Raw genomic sequence first — 18,959 nt, forward strand, 5'->3', positions numbered from 1 at the left:
GTGTGCAGATTTGCATGTTTATGAGTTCTTCAAACAAATGAGTAACAAGTAGTAACGTCCACCAATTGAACAGATTTTTTTGCTCCACTGTTCCTTTGCAAATGTACCTCAAAGAGAGGGAGAGATGACAAGTTACAATTTGGATCTGGGCTGGGATTGTGAGAAAAGTTGGGAAGTGGCAACTGGCTAGCATCCTCATTCCACATTAGTGTTCTTATTCCACATTAACATTTACCTCTCCCAAGAAACTTACCAGTCTTTTTGCCCACAGTGGAAGCTTCCCATTTGTCATCAGGAATATAGCATCTTCAGTCTTATCTGCAAGATTGTTTGGCAGCAATAAAAATGGTGAACAACAATTTTGCAGTATTTCTTGAGGGGAAAATTGGCTCATATATGGAACATGGGATAAGTTTTGGATGGTTCTAAGAACCAGCATCCATATGATATGAAGGTGATGAATGTTGCTTGACTGTAAATTTACATAAGTTCAAGATTCTACCTGCACCTGTTCTCGAATTTTGCACAGAATAAGAAAGCTTCATAGAGATTAGATTCCCTCCATAAAGATTAGATTCCCTACAGTGTTGAAAAAGGCCATTTGGCCCAACAAGTCTACACTGACCCTTCAAAGAGTAACCTGCTCAGACCCATTTCCCTTTGGCTAATGCACCTAAAACTACGGGCAATTTAGCATGGCCAATTCACCTGACCTGCACATCTTTGGCCTGTGGGAGGAAACCAGAGCACCCGGAAGACACCCATGCAGACATGGGGAGAATGTGCAAACTCCACACAGACAGTTGCCTGAGGCTGGAATTGAACCCAGGTCCCTGGCGCTGAGGCGGCAGTGCTAACATCTGAGCCATCGTGCTGCTCATAAAGAAGAAAGAATAGGATTCATATTAATGGTCAAATAAAATGAAAAGGATGCACATGGTAAAAATGCGATAATATATTGGAGCTACATTTCAGAACTGAAGGCAACTGGAAAAAAGATGTTGTTTGTGCTGAGGGGAAAAGGTGCACATGGAACAGAGCTTGAAGGTCGTAGACAAAAGGTAAAGTGAGCACAAATGGTAAAGTAGAGGATGGATATAAATGATGATTGGGCAGTAGTGGTATTCATGATAGGTATCAATGGCAGAAAATAGGTCTGCTTGGGTGATAGCAAACCTCTGCAAACTGGTGACGGTGGGGGCTTGGTGGTGTAGGGTGATCAAAATGGAGGACAGCGTTCACACTCTAATTGTTGAACTCAAAGATGAATCCTGCAGGCTGTAAAGTAACTAGGTGGAAAATGATTTGCTGCTCCCTATCTTGTGTAGGGTTTCATTGGAATATTGTAGCAGGCAGAGGAAAGAAATATTAGTATGAGAGTAAGATGGTGTATTGAAATGGCAAGTGACTGGAAAATCAGGATTACTTCTACAGAATGAGTGGAGGTATTCCGCAAAACAAAGCAATCACCTACCTGCATTTGGTGAAGCCAGTATCATGAACCACACTGAATACAGTCAATCCGTTTAAAAGTAAAACAAACAAATGACTGCTTCATCTGTAAGGTGTGTTTGAGGCCTTGGATAGTGAGGCAGTAGGAGGAAAAGGTCAAGTGTTATATCTTCTGCATTTGCACAGGAAACTGCCATAGTGGTGTGAAGAGGTGCTAGGAGTGACAGGGGACAGGCCGAAGTGCGTGGTGGGATAGGTCCCTGTAGAATGCTAATAAGGGACAAAGGAGTGCTTGGGTGCAGCATCTTGCTGGAGTTGGCAGAAATGGCACAAGATGATTATTTGATGTTGGAGGGGTGGAAAACAAGGCCAAGAGGAATCTTACCACTGCTTTGGCAGGGAAGGGATGAGGGCGGAATTGCAGGAAATACATCATACATGGCTGATGGCCCAGTCAGCCACGTTAGGAAGGTGTCCTCATTTGGGCAGGAGGAAAAACTTTTCAGAAGCCCTCTTGTGGAAACTGGCATAATGGAGAAGTAGAGAATGGAAATGGAAATGGAACAGAAGATGTAGGGAAGTGTAATCAAGGGAACTATAAGAGTAAAAAGACATTTTATTAAAACTTTTCATTTTGCACTGATCAAAACAATCCGCATAAATACCAATTTAAGGGGAAAACGTTTATATTGCATGAAGGGAAACGCTGATTGCTTGGCAAGTGGTCTCCAGTAGAGGTGACACCATGTATATTACAACAATTAATGATGACTGACAGTTGTCTGCCAGGCTTTGTTTAAATTTTAAACCAGTAGGTTGTCTGTGACTGTCGGGACGTTGCCCTGTAAAATGAACTGACAAATGGCTGTCACTTATTTTATCAAGTTAAAACAGGTAATAAATGTTCATTTTCTGTCTGTCTGCAAAGCAGGGTTTTGCAAGCATAGGCTAGTTAGGTCCAGGCAAACATACCCCTTTGCAAGCAGAAGAGGGGTATGTTTGAGATGTTCAGCCAGTCTTCAGGATGTATAGCTTTTTAATACAGCTTGGCAGTTAACTGTTAATAAATTATTAATTGTTGCATTCTCCATGGCATTGCATCTACCAATTAGGTTCTACATCCAAATCAATCAACACTCCTCACAGGCTACACAAAAGTGTTGTTTGTCTCCTTGAACTGTTATTCTTCTGAACTGTCCTCTTGAGAGCATGATGAATAGTTTCAACGTGCTTTCCCCACAACCCCCCATAATATTCACGATCTATATTACTAAGTACAAGATCAGGATATACTCAATTCCTGTATTTAAACTTGGTTTGAATGTAAGCATATTTACTCAGCTATCTTCTGCTAGATACTTGAAATTTTATATGAGCTGAAAATGTGTTGCTGGAAAAGCGCAGCAGGTCAGGCAGCATTCAGGGAACAGGAGAATCGACGTTTTGGGCATAAGCCCTTCTTCAGGAATGAGGAAAGTGTGTCCAGAAGGTAAGATAAAAGCTAGGGAGGAGGGACTTGGGGGAGGGGCATTGGAAATGCGATAGGTGGAAAGAGGTCAAGGTGAGGGTGATAGGTCAGACTGGGGTGGGGGCGGAGAGGCCAGGAAGAAGATTGCAGGTTAGGAAGGCGGTGCTGAGTTCGATGGATTTAACTGAGACAAGGTGGGGGGAGGGGAAATGAGGAAACTGGTGAAATCTGAGTTCATCCCTTGTGGTTAGAGGGTTCCTAGGCTGAAGATGAGGCGCTCTTCCTCCAACCGTCGTGTTGTTGTGGTCTGGCGATGGAGGAAACAAAGACCTGCATATCCTTGGTGGAGTGGGAGGGGGAGTTGAAGTGTTGAGCCACTTGAAATTTTATGCAAAGTAGTCAGCTACAGAATTTTTAAAAGATTCATTCAGGGATGAGGACTTCACTGGCTAGGCCAGCATTTATTGCCCATTCCTAATTGCCCAGAGGGCAGTTAAGAGTCAACCACATTGCTGTGGGTCTGGAGTCACATGTAGGTCAGACCAGGTAAGGATCGCAGTTTCTCTGAAGGACATTAGTGAACCAGGTGGGTTTTTTAAACAATTGACAATGGATTCATGGTCATCATTAGACTCTTAATTCCAGATTTTCGTTGAATTCAAATTCCACCATCTGCTGTTGTGGGATTTGAACCCGGGTCCCCAGAACATGACCTGGGTCTCTGGATCAACAGTCCAGTGAGGCCATCGCCTCCTTTATGGATAGCCATGTGAATATCGCACTAACAAAAGCAGTGACAATAAAATTAATATAAATGCAGAAGTTATGTTTATAAAACATATCTTTAACCTTATAAACTGTTGAATCTTTGGTCATCATTTACAGAAAGCTGCAAATCAATTGGTCACACACAAGTGGGCGGCACGGTGGCACAGCGGTTAGCACTGCTGCCTCACAGCGCCAGAGACCCGGGATCAATTCCCGCCTCAGGCGACTGACTGTGTGGAGTTTGCACATTCTCCCCATGTCTGCGTGGGTTTCCTCCGGGTGCTCCGGTTTCCTTCCACAATCCAAAGATGTGCAGGTCAGGTGAATTGGCCATGCTAAATTGCCCGTAGTGTTAGGTAAGGGGTAAATGTAGGGGTATGGGTGGGTTACGCTTTGGTGGGTCTGTGTGGACTTGTTGGGCCGAAGGGCCTGTTTCCACACGGTAATGTAATCTAATCTAATCTAAAAAAAAAAGACTCTCTGATTCAGAAGGTTCAAGTCTCACTCCAGAATGAGAGATGACCCTCCAGTACAGTACTGAGTGGGTTCTGTACTTTAAAGTATTGACTTCTGTATGAGAAATTAAAGAGAAGCTCTCACTGCTTCTAAGTTGAATACAAAAAAATGCATAACAGAAGTTTCAACAGCAGAGGACTTATTCCCAGTGCCACTGTTAATATTGAACCATTAACCAGCAATATGAAAATAGATTGGTCATTATCATACTGCTATTTTTGGGATTAATTGTGTTTCTTATTCACAACAATTTAAAAGTTCAAAATTGGCATTTTGCGATGTCTGGTCATTATAAAAGCTGCGATACAAAACTAAAAACTCTTGTTTTCTTTAAAAAGCCACTGATATAAAACCACTGAGGTTTTGAATTTTTGAGGTCTATTTCATCCATCTAACGTGTTGTACAGTATATGCAAAACAGCAGCTCCTACCTTGGTCCATGGGCTCTTTTAAAGGTGTTTGGAGAGACACATCCTCCACATCATCCTCACTTGTATCATCTTCCTGATCCTCTGAAGCTACCTTTTGCACCATAAAAGTCTCTCTCCTAAAGTAATTGCAGAACAGTTACTAAATTCCGCAAGTAAAGCTCTTCATTCCATGTTGAAAATCTTCAAATTTTTGCATTTTCTAGTCTCATCATCAATCCAATATGATAAAATTTTACACTACAGAAGGAGGCCATTTGACCCATCAAATGTGTACCTGAATCTCAAAAGGTCTACACAGCTAGTCCCACTCTCCAGCTCTATCTCCATAGCCCTCAAACTTCTTCACTTTCAAATATATATCCAGCTGTCTTTCAAAGCCTATGGAATCTCCCTGGCAGCATATTCCAAACTCTAACAACTGAGTAAAGACTTTTCCCTCATTCCACTCCTAATTCTCTTGCTGACAACTTTGAAGTAGTGACCTTTAGGTACTGATATACCAACCTGTGGAAACAGAATATCTTTTTTTGCCCTGTCAAAATTGCTCATAATTTTTAATATCTCAAATAGATCAGCTCTTAACCTTCTCTGCTCCAAGGAGAATAAGCCCAATCTCTCCAATATTTCCTTGTATCTAACATCCTTCATTCCTGGTATCATTCAGTAAATCTCCTTTGAATTCTCTCCATATCTTTAACATTCTTCCACACAATTAAGGTGCCCAGAATTGAACACAATGCTCCAAATGTGGTTTGATCAATGATTTGCAGATGTGTAACATCACTGCCTTGCTTTTATATTCTATGCTTCTATTTATACACCAAAGGATATACAAGCCTTACCAACAGTTTCATCTTGCCTGGGCACCTTCAGAGACTCATGTACATGAAGTCATAGGTCCCCCTGCTCCTGTACTCTCCTCAAATTGATACTAATAAGTGTACAGTCTCTCAATATTCTAATTTTCCAAAATGCATTACCTCACATTTATCTGCATTGAATTTCATTTGCCAAGTGCCTGCCCATTTGGCCAATTTGTTAATGCCCCTCTGAAGTTGCTCGGCATCATCCTCAATTCACTATTCTCCCTAGCTTCACATTATTTGCAAATTTAGAGACTTTGCCCTCAACATCCATCTTCAAATTGGTTTATATAAACAATGTTAGGGTTACAAAAGCGTACCATAAGGTTTGGATCTGTGTCCCTTGCTGTTTGCAAACATTCATTTATAATTATTTAATGTAAGAGGCTTGATCAGCAAGTTTGCAGATGACGTGGAGATAAATAGTGAGGAGAAACGCCTTACGACACGATGATGGGTAAGAACAATGGTAAATGGGATTTAAGCCAGAAAAGTACAAGGGGATGCATTTTGGGAGGACTAACAAAGCAAGGGAGTACTTAATGAATGGTAGTACCTATGATGTACAGAGGATCAGAGGGACCTTGCTGTCCGAGCCCACAAATCCTTGAAGGCAAAAGATGGACAAGGTGGCACATAGGATACTTACCTTCATTAGTTGAGGCATTTAATATAAGACCAGGGAGGAGACGAAATTTTAGTCATATCAGTTATCAGTTAGGCCACAGGTGGAGTATGGTATGCAGTTTTAGTTGCCACATTATTGGAAGGATGTGATTGCACTAGAGAAGGTACACAGAAGATTCAGCAGGATCCCGTTAGGACTGTAGTGATTCCACAAAGAGAGGTTGAGTTTTGAAGTGCACAAAATTATGAGGGTCTTCCTAAGTAGATAGGAAGAAACATTTCCCATTGGTAGAGGGGTCAATAACTAGGAGACACAGATTTAAAGGGTAAGGGATAGGAAGCTTCAAGAGGATGGAAGGATGTTTTGTTCACCCAGAGAGTGGTGGTTATCTAGAACTCTCTGCTTGAAGTGGGGGTTGAGGTAGGAACCATCACAACATTTAAGCATTTAGATAAACACTTAAAACATCATAGCATACAAAGCTATTGGCCAAGTGCTCGAAAATGGGGCTAAAGTAGATAGGTCTTGCTTGATAACTGGAGCAGACTTAGGAGGCTGCAAAACTCCTCAACTCTGGACATGCCATAAAAAAAGCTTTAAACTATTCCAATGTATAACTGTAGGCACGCATGGAGCTGCAGACTATAGTTTGGAGAAAATCAAAGCATTGAGTGCACAGCCATTTTCTGATCCAACTCAGACAGGTGTGGCTCAGAGGTTAACACTTTTAGTTGTCATTCTCCAAAGAACTGAAAATAAAACCAAGACTGTCATTCTAATGTTTGTTCTGCAAAGGTTCAGTCTTTAAAACTAGACATTAAACTGACACATCATCTGTCTTTTTGGGTGGAAACAAGAAATCCCATTGTATAATTACAAAGAGGAGAAGAGTTCCTTCCAGTGTTTTGCCAATGTTTATCTCTCAATCATCACAAACAGGTTAATTAGGAAATATCATAATTGTTTGTGGGAGCTTGCACATTTTAAAACATTCACTTGTGGGATGAGTGTCACTTGGCTAGCATTTTCATTGCCCATTCTTAGTTATCCTCTTAAGGTGGTGGTGAGCTACCTTCTTGAACTGCTGCAGTCCACGTGCTGTAGGTAGATCCACAATGCCCTTGTGGAAATTCCAGGATTTTGGCTTATCAAAGGAACAGCAATGTATTTCTAAATCAGGATGATGACTGGCTCAGACGAAAATTCACAAATGGTGGGGTTTCAATGTTGCATCAGTTGCCCTTAGTTTTCTAGAGGATAGTGATCATGGCTTGGAAGATGCTGTCTAAGAATCTTTGGTGAATTGCTGCAGTGCATCTTGTAGATTCTATACAGATACGATTGAGCATCAATGGTAAAGGGAATGGATGTTTGTGGCAATTGTGCTAAAGGGCTACTTTGTTCTGGATCAGGCCAAACTTTTCAGTGTTGTTGGAGCTGCACTTATCCAGTCTACTGGCAAGTGTTCCATCACACTCCTGAATAGAACGTTATAGATAGTGGACAGACTTTGGGGAGTCAGAATGTGAGTTACTCACTGCAGTATTCTTAGCCTCTGATATTGATAATGGGGTATCAGTGTTGGTAATGCCATTGAATGTCAAAGGCAAGTGGTTAAGTGTGTCCTATTGGAGAGGGCCATTACCAGCATTTGTGTGGCACAAATGTTACTTGCTGTTTTTTGATCCAAACCAGGATATTGTCCAGGTCTTGCTGCATCTGAACATACACTGTTCAGTAAGAGGGGTTGCGAATGGTGCCGAACATTGTGCAAATCATTAGTGAACATAGTCAGCTCTGGTCTTGTATCAGAGAGAAGGTCATTGATGAAGCAGCTGAATCTGGTTGGACACTCCACAAGGAGCTCCTGCATTTCAATGCCTAAGCTTTAGAAGTATTCAATTGACTGTAAAGCACCTTGGGACATCCTGAGATACTAAAAGGCACTATGTGAGTTGACATTTTTTACTTCTACCACCAAGATGTGCTTGGACTTGTACTTATGAATACATGGGTGCAAAGATGGGATAACCTCAATTCTTATATTGCAGGCGAAAATTGCTCTTCTCACATCAAGTCCCTTGTGTAGACCTTGAAATGAATACGATGAATTTAGAAGTGGACTCAGCAGCTTTGTTTTCCATCCAATTTAAACTGCTACAATGAGGGCATCACAAAATTTCAAGTATTACAACAAATCAATGGGTGGCAAGATAGCAATGGCATTGTGACAAACCAAAATAGAACATTTAGGTTTCTAGGCCTCGCACTTGAATGCCCTCAAGTCTAGGAGGCAACCGTGTAATCAGAATGAAGTGCATCAAGACTTATTTGGAATTGGCGATAAGAGAGGGAAGCAAAAAATTAAGTTATTATAGGCCCAGTCTCACTTCAAAAGTTAAATCACAACAATATCTACAGTTACTTGGGAATCTGTTGTATTACCAATCATCTACACAGTTGAGGATTGGATTACCAAAATTTGATCTTTGAATAACTCCTTTAGAAATAATAAGGAATTATAATTTTAAAAATTTGGAAGGCTGCCTGACCTTCTAAATTTCAGTACCTGAGATATCCTGCAAGTCAACTGCAGTTTCATCTAACATACCTGATTGGTGCAGATGTCTTGGTTGGTGGAGTCTTATCCTTTTTAGCAATCTGTTTAATTTCAGAAAGACGATGTCTCATACAATTTGTCAATTGAGTGTCCAAGCGCCATATGAATATGCAGCTGTGGGTTACAAAATATGTTTGGAGAAACTTGAATATTCAGTATTAAGTTGTACATTTACTATTTAGTTAATCAAAGAAAGTTTCTGAAGGGTCACTGGACCCGAAATGTCAACTTTAATTTCTCATGCTGCCTAAGCTGCTGAGGTTTTCCAGCAATTTCTATTTTTGTTACTATTTAACAATATTGCACTTAGACCCGAAAGTGACTTGTTAGGCAGTTACATAATAAGCTAGTTTCTTGCATAGAATTTTTACAGAAAACAATTATTTTACGGAAAACTGAACTTATTATAAACCCTGAGCAAGGAATACATTTAGCAGCTGAAGGTTAGAAGAAATGAGAGTAAAGAGTACAGAAATTGTGGTAACAGTCATGGTAAATGAGAAAAGCCCACATGGTAACAGCACTTCATAAATCATTACGACTGAGCCAGTCATTCAGTGATTGAAGAAACACAGAAAGAGAGCATGTCCCTTCGATTTAAAAATGACCAAAATTAGACCACACTGACAGACTGGGATTTATCATTTAATTTTTCTTGCAAAGAAAATGAGGATTGGTGGTTCCTCAGCCATAATGGAAACCATTTTCGTGTCTGATGATTGTATGTTGGGCTCCTATGTCTAGCATACTCAGTGTCAAGTCGAAGAAATTACACATGGTACACACTCTTGGAACATTGGTCTGCGAAACTAGGGCTTTTCAATAGCCATTTATTTACAAACAAAACATCCTGCGCTCAAATTTTCCCCCACAAGTACATACCATAGAGTCCAATAGTAAGCACTCACCTGTCTCCAGAGACTGTGATGAGATACTTGCAATCATTTGTAAACTTCATGCCAGTTACAATTTCTATGGTTCAAAACAAAAGAAAACATTTGCAAATTATTTGTACAATTTTTGCACTGTCTGCAATTATTACTAAATTCAAAATCATTCTAAATCACATGCAACAAAGATCCATTGCAGAAATTCACAAATTACTCCTTGAATTTGATCTGTTTTCAATCCAATCTATCAGATTCAAAGTCACAATCTTTCTAAGTACCTGATGACCCACCTGAAGGAGCGGCGCTCTGAAAGCTAGTGCCTCCAAATAAACCTGTTGGACTATATCCTGGTGTTGTGTGATTTTTAACTTTCTAAGTATAGGTTGACAAGAAGACATCACAATTTTGGATCTGGACTTTTAACACTTGAGCAATGCTAGAATTCTCAGTACAGTACATGTGAAATAAAATTTTAAAAAACTGTCAACTAATGTAGCTGGTAGTGATTTTTCTCGATAAGCAGTTTGTAAAAGCTAAACTGAATCATCAATCAAATCCAACACAAAACCTCAAGTCAGGTTATCTTCCAAATGTATCCTTTGCCTGCTCCCAAGGATCATAACCAGTGCGACACCTAATCCCTTGGAATGAGGCCAGTCAAGTGGTTGAATTATCCACAGCCAAGTTGTATAAAATCATACCTGATACTGAGCACATAAAAAAGGTAGTACCAAAGTTGACTGTGGTTCACATATGTTTGCACTCGAGGTCACTGGCATTAAACAATTCAAAATACATTGCTAGATGAAACATTTGATTATTTTGTGCTGTTAAGCTCACAAGACTTCTTGGACGGGTTTTGGGGGGTGGGGGGGGTGCGGGTGATTTTGGACGGGTTGGGGTCGGATGGGGTGGAAGGGGCGGGAAGGAAGGGGGGGGGGACGGTGTTGTATGGGGTTGGGGGGAGGTTGGGTGGGAGCAGTGTCGGGTGGGGATGGGGGGGCTCGTGCATGGTGTGCTGCTGCCTAGTCTCCTGAACGGGGACTTAACAGAAAACCCTGAGCCCCAGAAGAAAGGCATTGAATCAATTAACCGAATAATCAATTATCCGAATGAAACAGTGCCCACCCATCTCGTTTGGATAATAGCAGTTCCTCTGTATAGAAGTTTCAGGTGTGATTGGGGAGGGTGGTGGGGAAGCAGTGTAGACATTACATTATTGATAAAGAACATAAATCGCTGAGGCCATCTGGGTAAAGATTTTTTAAAAAGTAATAGCTTTACTGGGGGTTATACTACCAGCCTTGCAGAAGTCAGAGGGAGATGGAGGAGCAGATATGTAGGCAAGTCACAAAGAGGCGCAAGAGGAATAGGGTCATGGTAGTAGGGGATTTCAACTTTACTAACATTAAGTGGTATTGCTTTTGCGTGAAAAGATTAGAAGGAGTGGAATTTTTAAAGTGTATACAGGACAGCTTTTTGTGCCAGGACATGTTTGTCCTGCTCGAGACAGGACAGTGCGACACCTAACCCCATGGAATGAAGCCAGTCAAGTGGTTGAATTATCAACAGCCAAGCACTTTGAGCATAGCAACCATAATTCTAAGCTTCAAAGTGTTTATGGAGAGGAATGAGGATAGTGCAAAAGCCAAGGGTCAAAACTGGAGGAAGATCAATTTTAAAATCATTTGACAGGATCCGGCAAACAGACTTGACAGACTGGTAAGACTACATTTGGAAAGTGGGAGTCTTTTAAAAGTAGTATACTGAGAGTTCGCAAGAACTGGGGGCAGGAGTAGGCCACCTGGCCTCTCGAGCCTACTCCATCATTCAATAAAATCATGGATGATCTTTTCGTGGCCTCAGCCCCACTTACCTGCTCTCTCACCCTTAATTCCTTTACTGTTCAAACAATAATCTTAGCTTTAAAAACATTTACTGAGGAAGTCTTAACCATTTCATTGGGCAGGAAATTCCATAGATTCACAACCTTCTGGGTGAACAAGTTCCTTCTCAATTCAGTCCTAAATCTGCTCCCCCTAATTTTGAGGCTATGCACTCTTGTCCGAGTTTCACCCACCATTGGAAACATCCTCTCTACTTCTATCCTGTCTATTCCCTTCATAATTCAATATGTTCCCATAAGTTCCCCTCTCATTCTTCAAAATTCCAATGAATATAATCCCAGTCTACTCAGTCTCTCCTCATAAACCAATCCCCTCAACTCTGTAATCAACCTAGTGGATCTCCTTTGCACCCCCTCTAGTGCCAGTACATCCCTTCTCAAGTAAGGAGCCCAAAACTGCACACAGTACTCCAAATGTGGCTTCACCAACACCCTATTCAGCTGCAACATAACCTCTCTGCTTTAAACTCAATCCCTTCAGCAATGGAGGACCAACTTCTATTTGCCTTAATTACTTGTTGTGCCTGCAGACCAATCTTCTGCGATTCAAGCACAAGGACACTCCAGTCCCTCTACACAGCAGCATGCTGCAATTTCTTACCATTCAAGTAATTGTCCTTTTTACTATTATTCCTACCAAAATGGATGACTTCACATTTATTAACATTGTACTCTATTTGCCAGGCCTTTGCCCACTCAAACTATCTATGCCTCTTTGCAAAGTTTTAGAGTCCTCAGCACACTTTGGTCTACCACTCATCTTCGTGTCACCCAACTCCAAACATCTATGTAAATTGTGAATAACTTTGGACCCCAACACTGATCCCCGAGGTACACAACTAGTCACTGATTGGCAACCAGAATAGCATTAATTTATTCCCACTCTTTACTTCCTGTTGGTTACCCAATCCTCTGTCCATGCCAATACATTGCCCATAATGCCTTGCATGTTTATCTTAAGCAGCAGCCTTTTGTGCAGCACCTTGTCCAAAGCCTTTTGGAAATCTAGACACACCACATCCACTCAGTCCCGATTGTCTACCGTGTTGTAATGTCTTCATAGAATTCCAAAAGATTAGTTAAACATGACCCACCCTTCATGAACCCATGCTGCATCTGCCCAACAGGACAATTTCTATCTAGATGCCTTGCTATTTCTTCCTTCATAATCGACTTAAGTATTTTCCCCATTACAGAAGTTAAGCTCACTGGTCTGTAATTCCCCAACTTTTGTCTACATACCTTTTTAAACAGTGGCGTATCATTTGCTGTTTTCCAGTCTGCTGGAACTGCCCTAGAGTCCAGTGAATTTTTACAAATAACAACAAGTGCATTTGCTATTTCTCCCACCACTTCTTTTAGCACCCTGGGATGTATTCCATCAGGGCTAGGAGACTTGTCTACTTTTAGCTCTATTTGCTTGCCCAACACAACCTCTGTTGTGATAATGAAAGGGCCAGATATTCCTCCAAGAGTGAAGGGCAAAGACAGCAAGTCTAGGGAAACCTGGATGTCAAGAGTTTGAAGAAGAAAATGGAAGAAGCATGTGATAGGTATAGAGCACTAATAAAAGGGGAGGCCCTTCAGAATTATAGCAGGTGCAGGGGATGCTTAAAAGAAGAGAAATTGAGAGGGCCAAGGTGAGACCATGAAATATCTTTGGCAGATAGGATTAAAGGAAACCCTAAGGCATTTTATAAGTAGATTAAGAGCAAGAGGTTGACCAGAGAAAGAGCAGGGCCTACTTGAGACCAAAGGGGCAATCTGTGTGTGGAGCCAGGAGGACATGAGTGAGATCTTAAATATACATATTTCTCATCTACATTCACAAAGGAGAAAGACATTGCAGCTGGAGATTTCAATTGGGACAGTGAGATTCTACAGCATGTTAAGATTAATAAGGAGGAACTTTTAGATGTTTTAGTAGGCATGCAGGTGCATATATCCCTTGGGCCTGATGAGATTCATCCCATGCTATTACATAAAGGAGATTGCCAGAGGCCTGGCAGAGATGTTTACTCTTTTGCTGGTTATAGGTGAAGTGTCAGATGACTGAAGGATATCCAATGCAATTCCTTTGTTCAAGATGGGCAGTAGGCCAATTAATTACAGACTCTAATTAGTCTGATGTCAGTGGTAGGAAAGTTATTTGAAAATATTGAAGGACAGAATTAATCGACACTTGGAAAGGCAAGGATTGACCAGGGACAGTCCGCATAGATTTATTTCACGGACGAATTTCATTGAGTCTTTTTTTGAAAAGTTGACAAAATATATTGATGAGTGTAGTGCAGTTGAAGTGGTTTACATAGTCTTCAGTAAGGTCTTTGCACGGTCCCACATGGAAGGCTGGTCCGAAAGGTAAGAGCCCCATGAAATCCAAGGCAAGTTGGGAGATTAGATCCAGTACAGGCTTGCTAATAAGAGGTAAAAGGTGGTGGTGGAGGGTTGTTTTCATAATTGGAAGTCTGTGAGCAGTGGTATACCATAGTGATTGGTGCTCGGATCCTTGGTGTTTGTTAAGTATATGAAGGAACTTGTTGCAAATGTAGAAGGCACAATGGCACAAAAATTGGTGGGGTTCTTGATTGGTGAGGAGGATTGTCTCAAGCTACAGTCTGATATTGATCAGCTGGTCAACTGGGCACAGCCATGACAAATGAAATTTAATCCTGATGTGAGGGATGATGCATTTTGCGAGGTTTAATAAGGGAAGGAGATACACAATGAATGGTTCTAAGAAACAAAGGGACCTTTTCGTACAAGTCCATTGGTCCCTGGAAGTTTCAGCACAGATAGAAAGAATTATGAAAGCAGCATATAGGATGCTTGCCTTCATTAGCAGCAGAGAAGTCTTGTTACAACTTTATAAACCATTTGTTAGACCACAGATGGAATATTGAGTGCAGTTCTGGTCACCACACTATCAGAAGAATGTGATTGCACTGGAGAGGATGCAAAGCAAGTTCACCAGGATGTTGTCTGGGATGGAAAGTCTCAGTTATGAGACACTGGATAGACTAGGTTTGTTTTCTCTGGAGCAGAGCATGTAATCAGATTCAAATGTACAAAATTATGAGAGGCATTGACAAGGTAGGTAGTGACAATCTTTTCCCCACCAAGGTAGATGTGTCTAAGACCAGAGGGCATAAGTTTAAAAGGTGAGAAGTAGGTGGTTTAGAGGAGATCTTAAGAAAAGATATTTCATGCAGATGGAAAGCATTGCCCGAGATACTAGTGGAGGCAACATTTAAGCAGCACCTGGATGAGCACTTAAAATACCAAGGCATAATAGGCTATGGTCCAAGTGCAGGAAAATTGAATTAGTATAGTTTGGTGTTTGTTGGTCAGCTTAAACTTGGTGGGTTGAAGTGCCCATTTCTATGTTGTATGACACTAAAAATATATCCTGTAAGAAAGGAGAATTCTAGGAAGGGATAAGTCAGCTATGGAGGTTAAGGGTAGCTTTCAAACTGACATACAATATAGCAAATATTCCAGTAACCCAGAGAATTGGGAAATTTTTAAGCATGAAAAGATAACCAAAACAAAAAGATAGAAGACAACCTTTGAGGGTAAACTTGCAAGTAATATCAGGACAGATAACAAGACTTTTGTTTTATATATATAAAGGAGGGAAATGCACCAAAGTGGAATTAGGCCACTTATAAAAGGCTGGGGAAATAATAATAGGGAAATTTGGTGGCATGGTGGCTCAGTGGTTAGCACTGCTGCCTCACAGCACCAGGGTCCCAGGTTCAACTCCAGCCTCAGGTGACTGTCTGTGTGGAGTTTGCACATTCTCCTAGTGTCTGCGTGGGTTTCCTCCTGATGCTCCAGTTTCCTCCACCAGTCCAAAGATGCGCAGGTCAGGTGAATTGGCCATGCTAAATTCCCCATAGTGTTAGGTCAATTAGTCAGAGGGAAATGGGTCTAAGTGGGTTACTCTTCAGAGGGTCACTCTTCAGAGGGTCAGTGTGGACTGATTGTGGAAACAGGCCTTTCAGCCCACTGTAGGGAATCTAATCTAAAAAAAAGGCAGAGGAGTTGAATAAACACTTTGCAGCAATCTTCATAGCAGAAGACAGTAATTCCTAAATTTTAGCATTCCTAAGATACTAAATAAATCAATGGGCAAAGGAGGAAAAGTAATAAATGCAATAACGATCAGTCGAGAAAAAGTGCTGGGGAAACGAATGGAGCTGAAAGATGATCGGTCTCCTGGACCTGATGAGATGCACTGTAGGATATTAAAAGTAGCAGCTACAGAGATCTCGTGGATGCACTGAGGGTAATCTCCTAAGAATCCTTTGATTCTGGAAAAGTCTGAAAGGGTCGGAAAACTGCCAATGCAATAACTTTTTATAAAATCATAAGATGACAAAAATGTCTGACTATAAAGCAGTGAGCTTAACATTAGTCATTGGGGAAATGTTAGTATGTATTATAAAATGTATAATAGTCAAGCGTTAGAAATGCACAATCTGATCGATCAGTGTCAGCTTTACAAAGGTGAAATAAAGCGTGATAAATTTATTAGGAGTTCTTTCTGGAGATAACAAGATCAATGGAGAGGAAAATAGCAGATGTGATATGTTTGGACTTCCAGAAGACATACGATAAAGTACCCCACATTAGGCTATTTAATAAAGATAACAGCCTCTGGTGTTACAGGTTATATATCATCATGGATAGAGGATGAATAGAAGACTGAGTTGGGTTAAGGAGAACATTTTCAGGATGGAGTCCTGTAATGAGTATAGTACCACAGGATCAATGCCAATACCACAGTTATTTACAAAACATATTAATGATTTAGAAGAAGAAAGTGAATGTACCATGATCACTGGGAGATGATGGCCTCGTGGAATTATCACTGGACAGAGATAATGTTCTGGGGACCCAGGTTCAAACCCTACCATAACAGATGGTAGAATTTAAGTTCAATAAAAATCTGAAATTAAGAGTCTAATAAATCCATTGTCTATTGTTGGGAAAAGTTAGTGATATCGTTTAGGGAGGGAAACTGCCATCCTTACCAGGTCTGGCCTACTTGTGATTCCAAATCCACAGTAATGTGGTTGACTCTTAACTGCCCTCTGGGCAACTGGCGATGGAGAAAGACTGCAGAACCCTACAAGATTGGAGGGATTTGGGAGTCCTCATACATAAATCAACAAAATGCTAGCATACAAGTTCAGGAGGCAATGGAATGTTTTCATTTTAAAGGGAATTAAATCTTAAAATGGGGAGGTTTTCCTAAATCCAGATAAGACACCAATCAGATCACAGCTGAAGACTGCAGAGAGTTTTGATCCCCATACACAAAGATATACGGGCATTGAAAGCAATTCATGGAAGGTTCAGGATAAAGGACTGTCTGATGAGGAGAGGTTGAATATGTGAGAAGCAAGAAGAATGAGAGGCAACTTTACTGAAACATACAAGATTCTTGAGATTTGACAGGTTAAAATGTGGAAACGTTGCTTCCCCTTGTGGGGTTTCAGAAGGCATAAACTCTCAGTTAGGAGTCACCATATAAAACACACTAGAGGAGAAATGTCTTCTAAGAGGATAGTGAAACAGTATATAGACTGGGTCATTAGGTACGTTCAAGGCAGAGACATAAATGTTTAATCTGCAAGAGAATCAAGGATTGTGGGGACAAGGCATGAAAATGAATTGGCAGATTATTAGATCAGCCGTGATCATATTGAAAGGCTGAGCATGTTTGATGGAGTGAATAACCTGCTTCTGCTCCGAGACCGTACGATCTTAAATTGAGGTGGGCAAAGGGACAACAGACACGAGTATCTGCCTATGGCATTGATTAAAAACATTCTAGCAATTCATTGACACCTAGAAATAGGGTATATGAACAAGTGATGAGGATCAGAGACTGTTCCTCAACAGGTGATCTTCATAGGCAGCAGTTCTCGTCAGCATCTAACTTCTCCAGAAGAGGCCCTTCAGCACATCGAATCTGCATTGATCAGTCTGCACTAATTCCATTATCCAGCACTTGGCTAAAAGTGCTGACGAGGTCCAGGACCTGCATGTCCTTAACAGAGTGGGAGGGGGAGTTGAAGTGTTCAGCCACATGGTGGGGTTGGTGGGTGCGGGTGTCCCAGAGGTGTTCTTGGAAACGATCCGCAAGGTGTCCTGTCTCCCCATGTAAACGAGACCACACCAGGTGCAATGGATGCAGTAGATGACATTGGGAGAGGTGCAGGTGAATTTCTGACTGATGTGGAAGGATCCCTTGGGGCCTTGGACGGAGGTGAGGGGAGTGGTGTGGGCACAGGTTTTGCACTTCATGCAGTGGCACGGAAAGGTGCCAGGAGTGGGGTGTGGGCTGGTGGTTGGGGAGGTTGGACCTGACGAAGGAGTCGCGGAGGAAATGGTCTTTTCGGAATGCTGATAGTGGTGGGGTCATCCTCCACACGGACCTCAACATCAAAGCATCATCCTCTGCCACTACTGCCACCTCTAAATGGACCCCAACATCAGAGTATCATTCCCCACCACTTCCGCCACCTCCAAACAGACCCAACAGAGATATATTTCCCTCTCTACCCCCATCAGCATTCCGAAAAGACCATTCCCTCCGCAACTCCCTCATTAGGTCCATACCCTCCCATCAGCCCACACCCCACTCCTGGCATCTTTCCGTACCACCGTAGCAAGTGCAAAACCGGTGAGAAAACCACTCCCCTCACCTCCGTCCAAGGCCCCAAGAGATCCTTCCATGTCTCAGAAATTCACCTATACCTCTCCCAATGTCATCTACTGCATCCATTGCACCCGGTGTGGTCTTCTCTACGTGGGGAGACAGGCTGCCTACTTGCGGATCGTTTCAGAGAACATCTCTGGGACACTCGCTCACACCAACCCCACCACCCCATGGCAGATCACTTCAACTCCCCCTCCCACTCTGTCAAGGACATGCAGATGCTAAGCCTCCTCCAGTGCCAAACCATCACCACCCGACACCTGGAGGAGGAACACCATATTCTGCCTTGGGAGTTGTAACCACACGGGGTAAATATGGATTTCACTAGCTTCCTCATTTCCCCTTCCCCCACATATCCCATATCCAGATTGGCACTGCCCTCCAGACCCATCCATCACTGCCCCCTCTGACCTTTCACCTTCTCTCTCACCTATCGCTTTCCCAGCTACCTCCCCCCAACCCCACCCTCCTCCCATTTATCTCTCAGCTCTGACCCACAAGCCTCATTCCTGATGAACGTCTTATGCCTAAAACGTTGATTCTCCTGCTCCTTGGATGCTGCCTGACCAGCTGTGCTTTTCCATCACCCACCATATCAATTCTGATCTCCAGCATCTGCAGTCCTCACTTTCTCCTAACAAATGAAATTTAACCCTGATCATGTGAAGTGATGCACTTTGGAAA

The 18,959-nt window shown here is 41.9% G+C and overlaps 1 protein-coding gene across 2 annotated transcripts in view; it reads right to left on the minus strand.

The window, feature by feature from the left end:
- Positions 1 to 18,959, minus strand: part of LOC122542905 (WD repeat-containing protein 62-like) — a 179,101-nt gene that overhangs the window by 67,515 nt on the left and 92,627 nt on the right. For both annotated transcript variants that reach the window (XM_043681047.2, XM_043681046.2), the window contains exons 18-21: positions 9,655 to 9,718; positions 8,738 to 8,860; positions 4,636 to 4,751; positions 254 to 318 (exon numbers count right to left, since the gene is read on the minus strand). In XM_043681047.2, the coding sequence (XP_043536982.2) occupies positions 254 to 318; positions 4,636 to 4,751; positions 8,738 to 8,860; positions 9,655 to 9,718 (368 nt within the window). The remainder of the gene's footprint in view (positions 1 to 253; positions 319 to 4,635; positions 4,752 to 8,737; positions 8,861 to 9,654; positions 9,719 to 18,959) is intronic.

The sequence above is a fragment of the Chiloscyllium plagiosum genome, unplaced genomic scaffold, assembly GCF_037043375.1.
Source record: "Chiloscyllium plagiosum isolate Xiang-an unplaced genomic scaffold, Cpla_swu_hap1 HiC_scaffold_47, whole genome shotgun sequence".
In the NCBI taxonomy this organism is placed as follows: Eukaryota; Metazoa; Chordata; class Chondrichthyes; order Orectolobiformes; family Hemiscylliidae; genus Chiloscyllium; species Chiloscyllium plagiosum.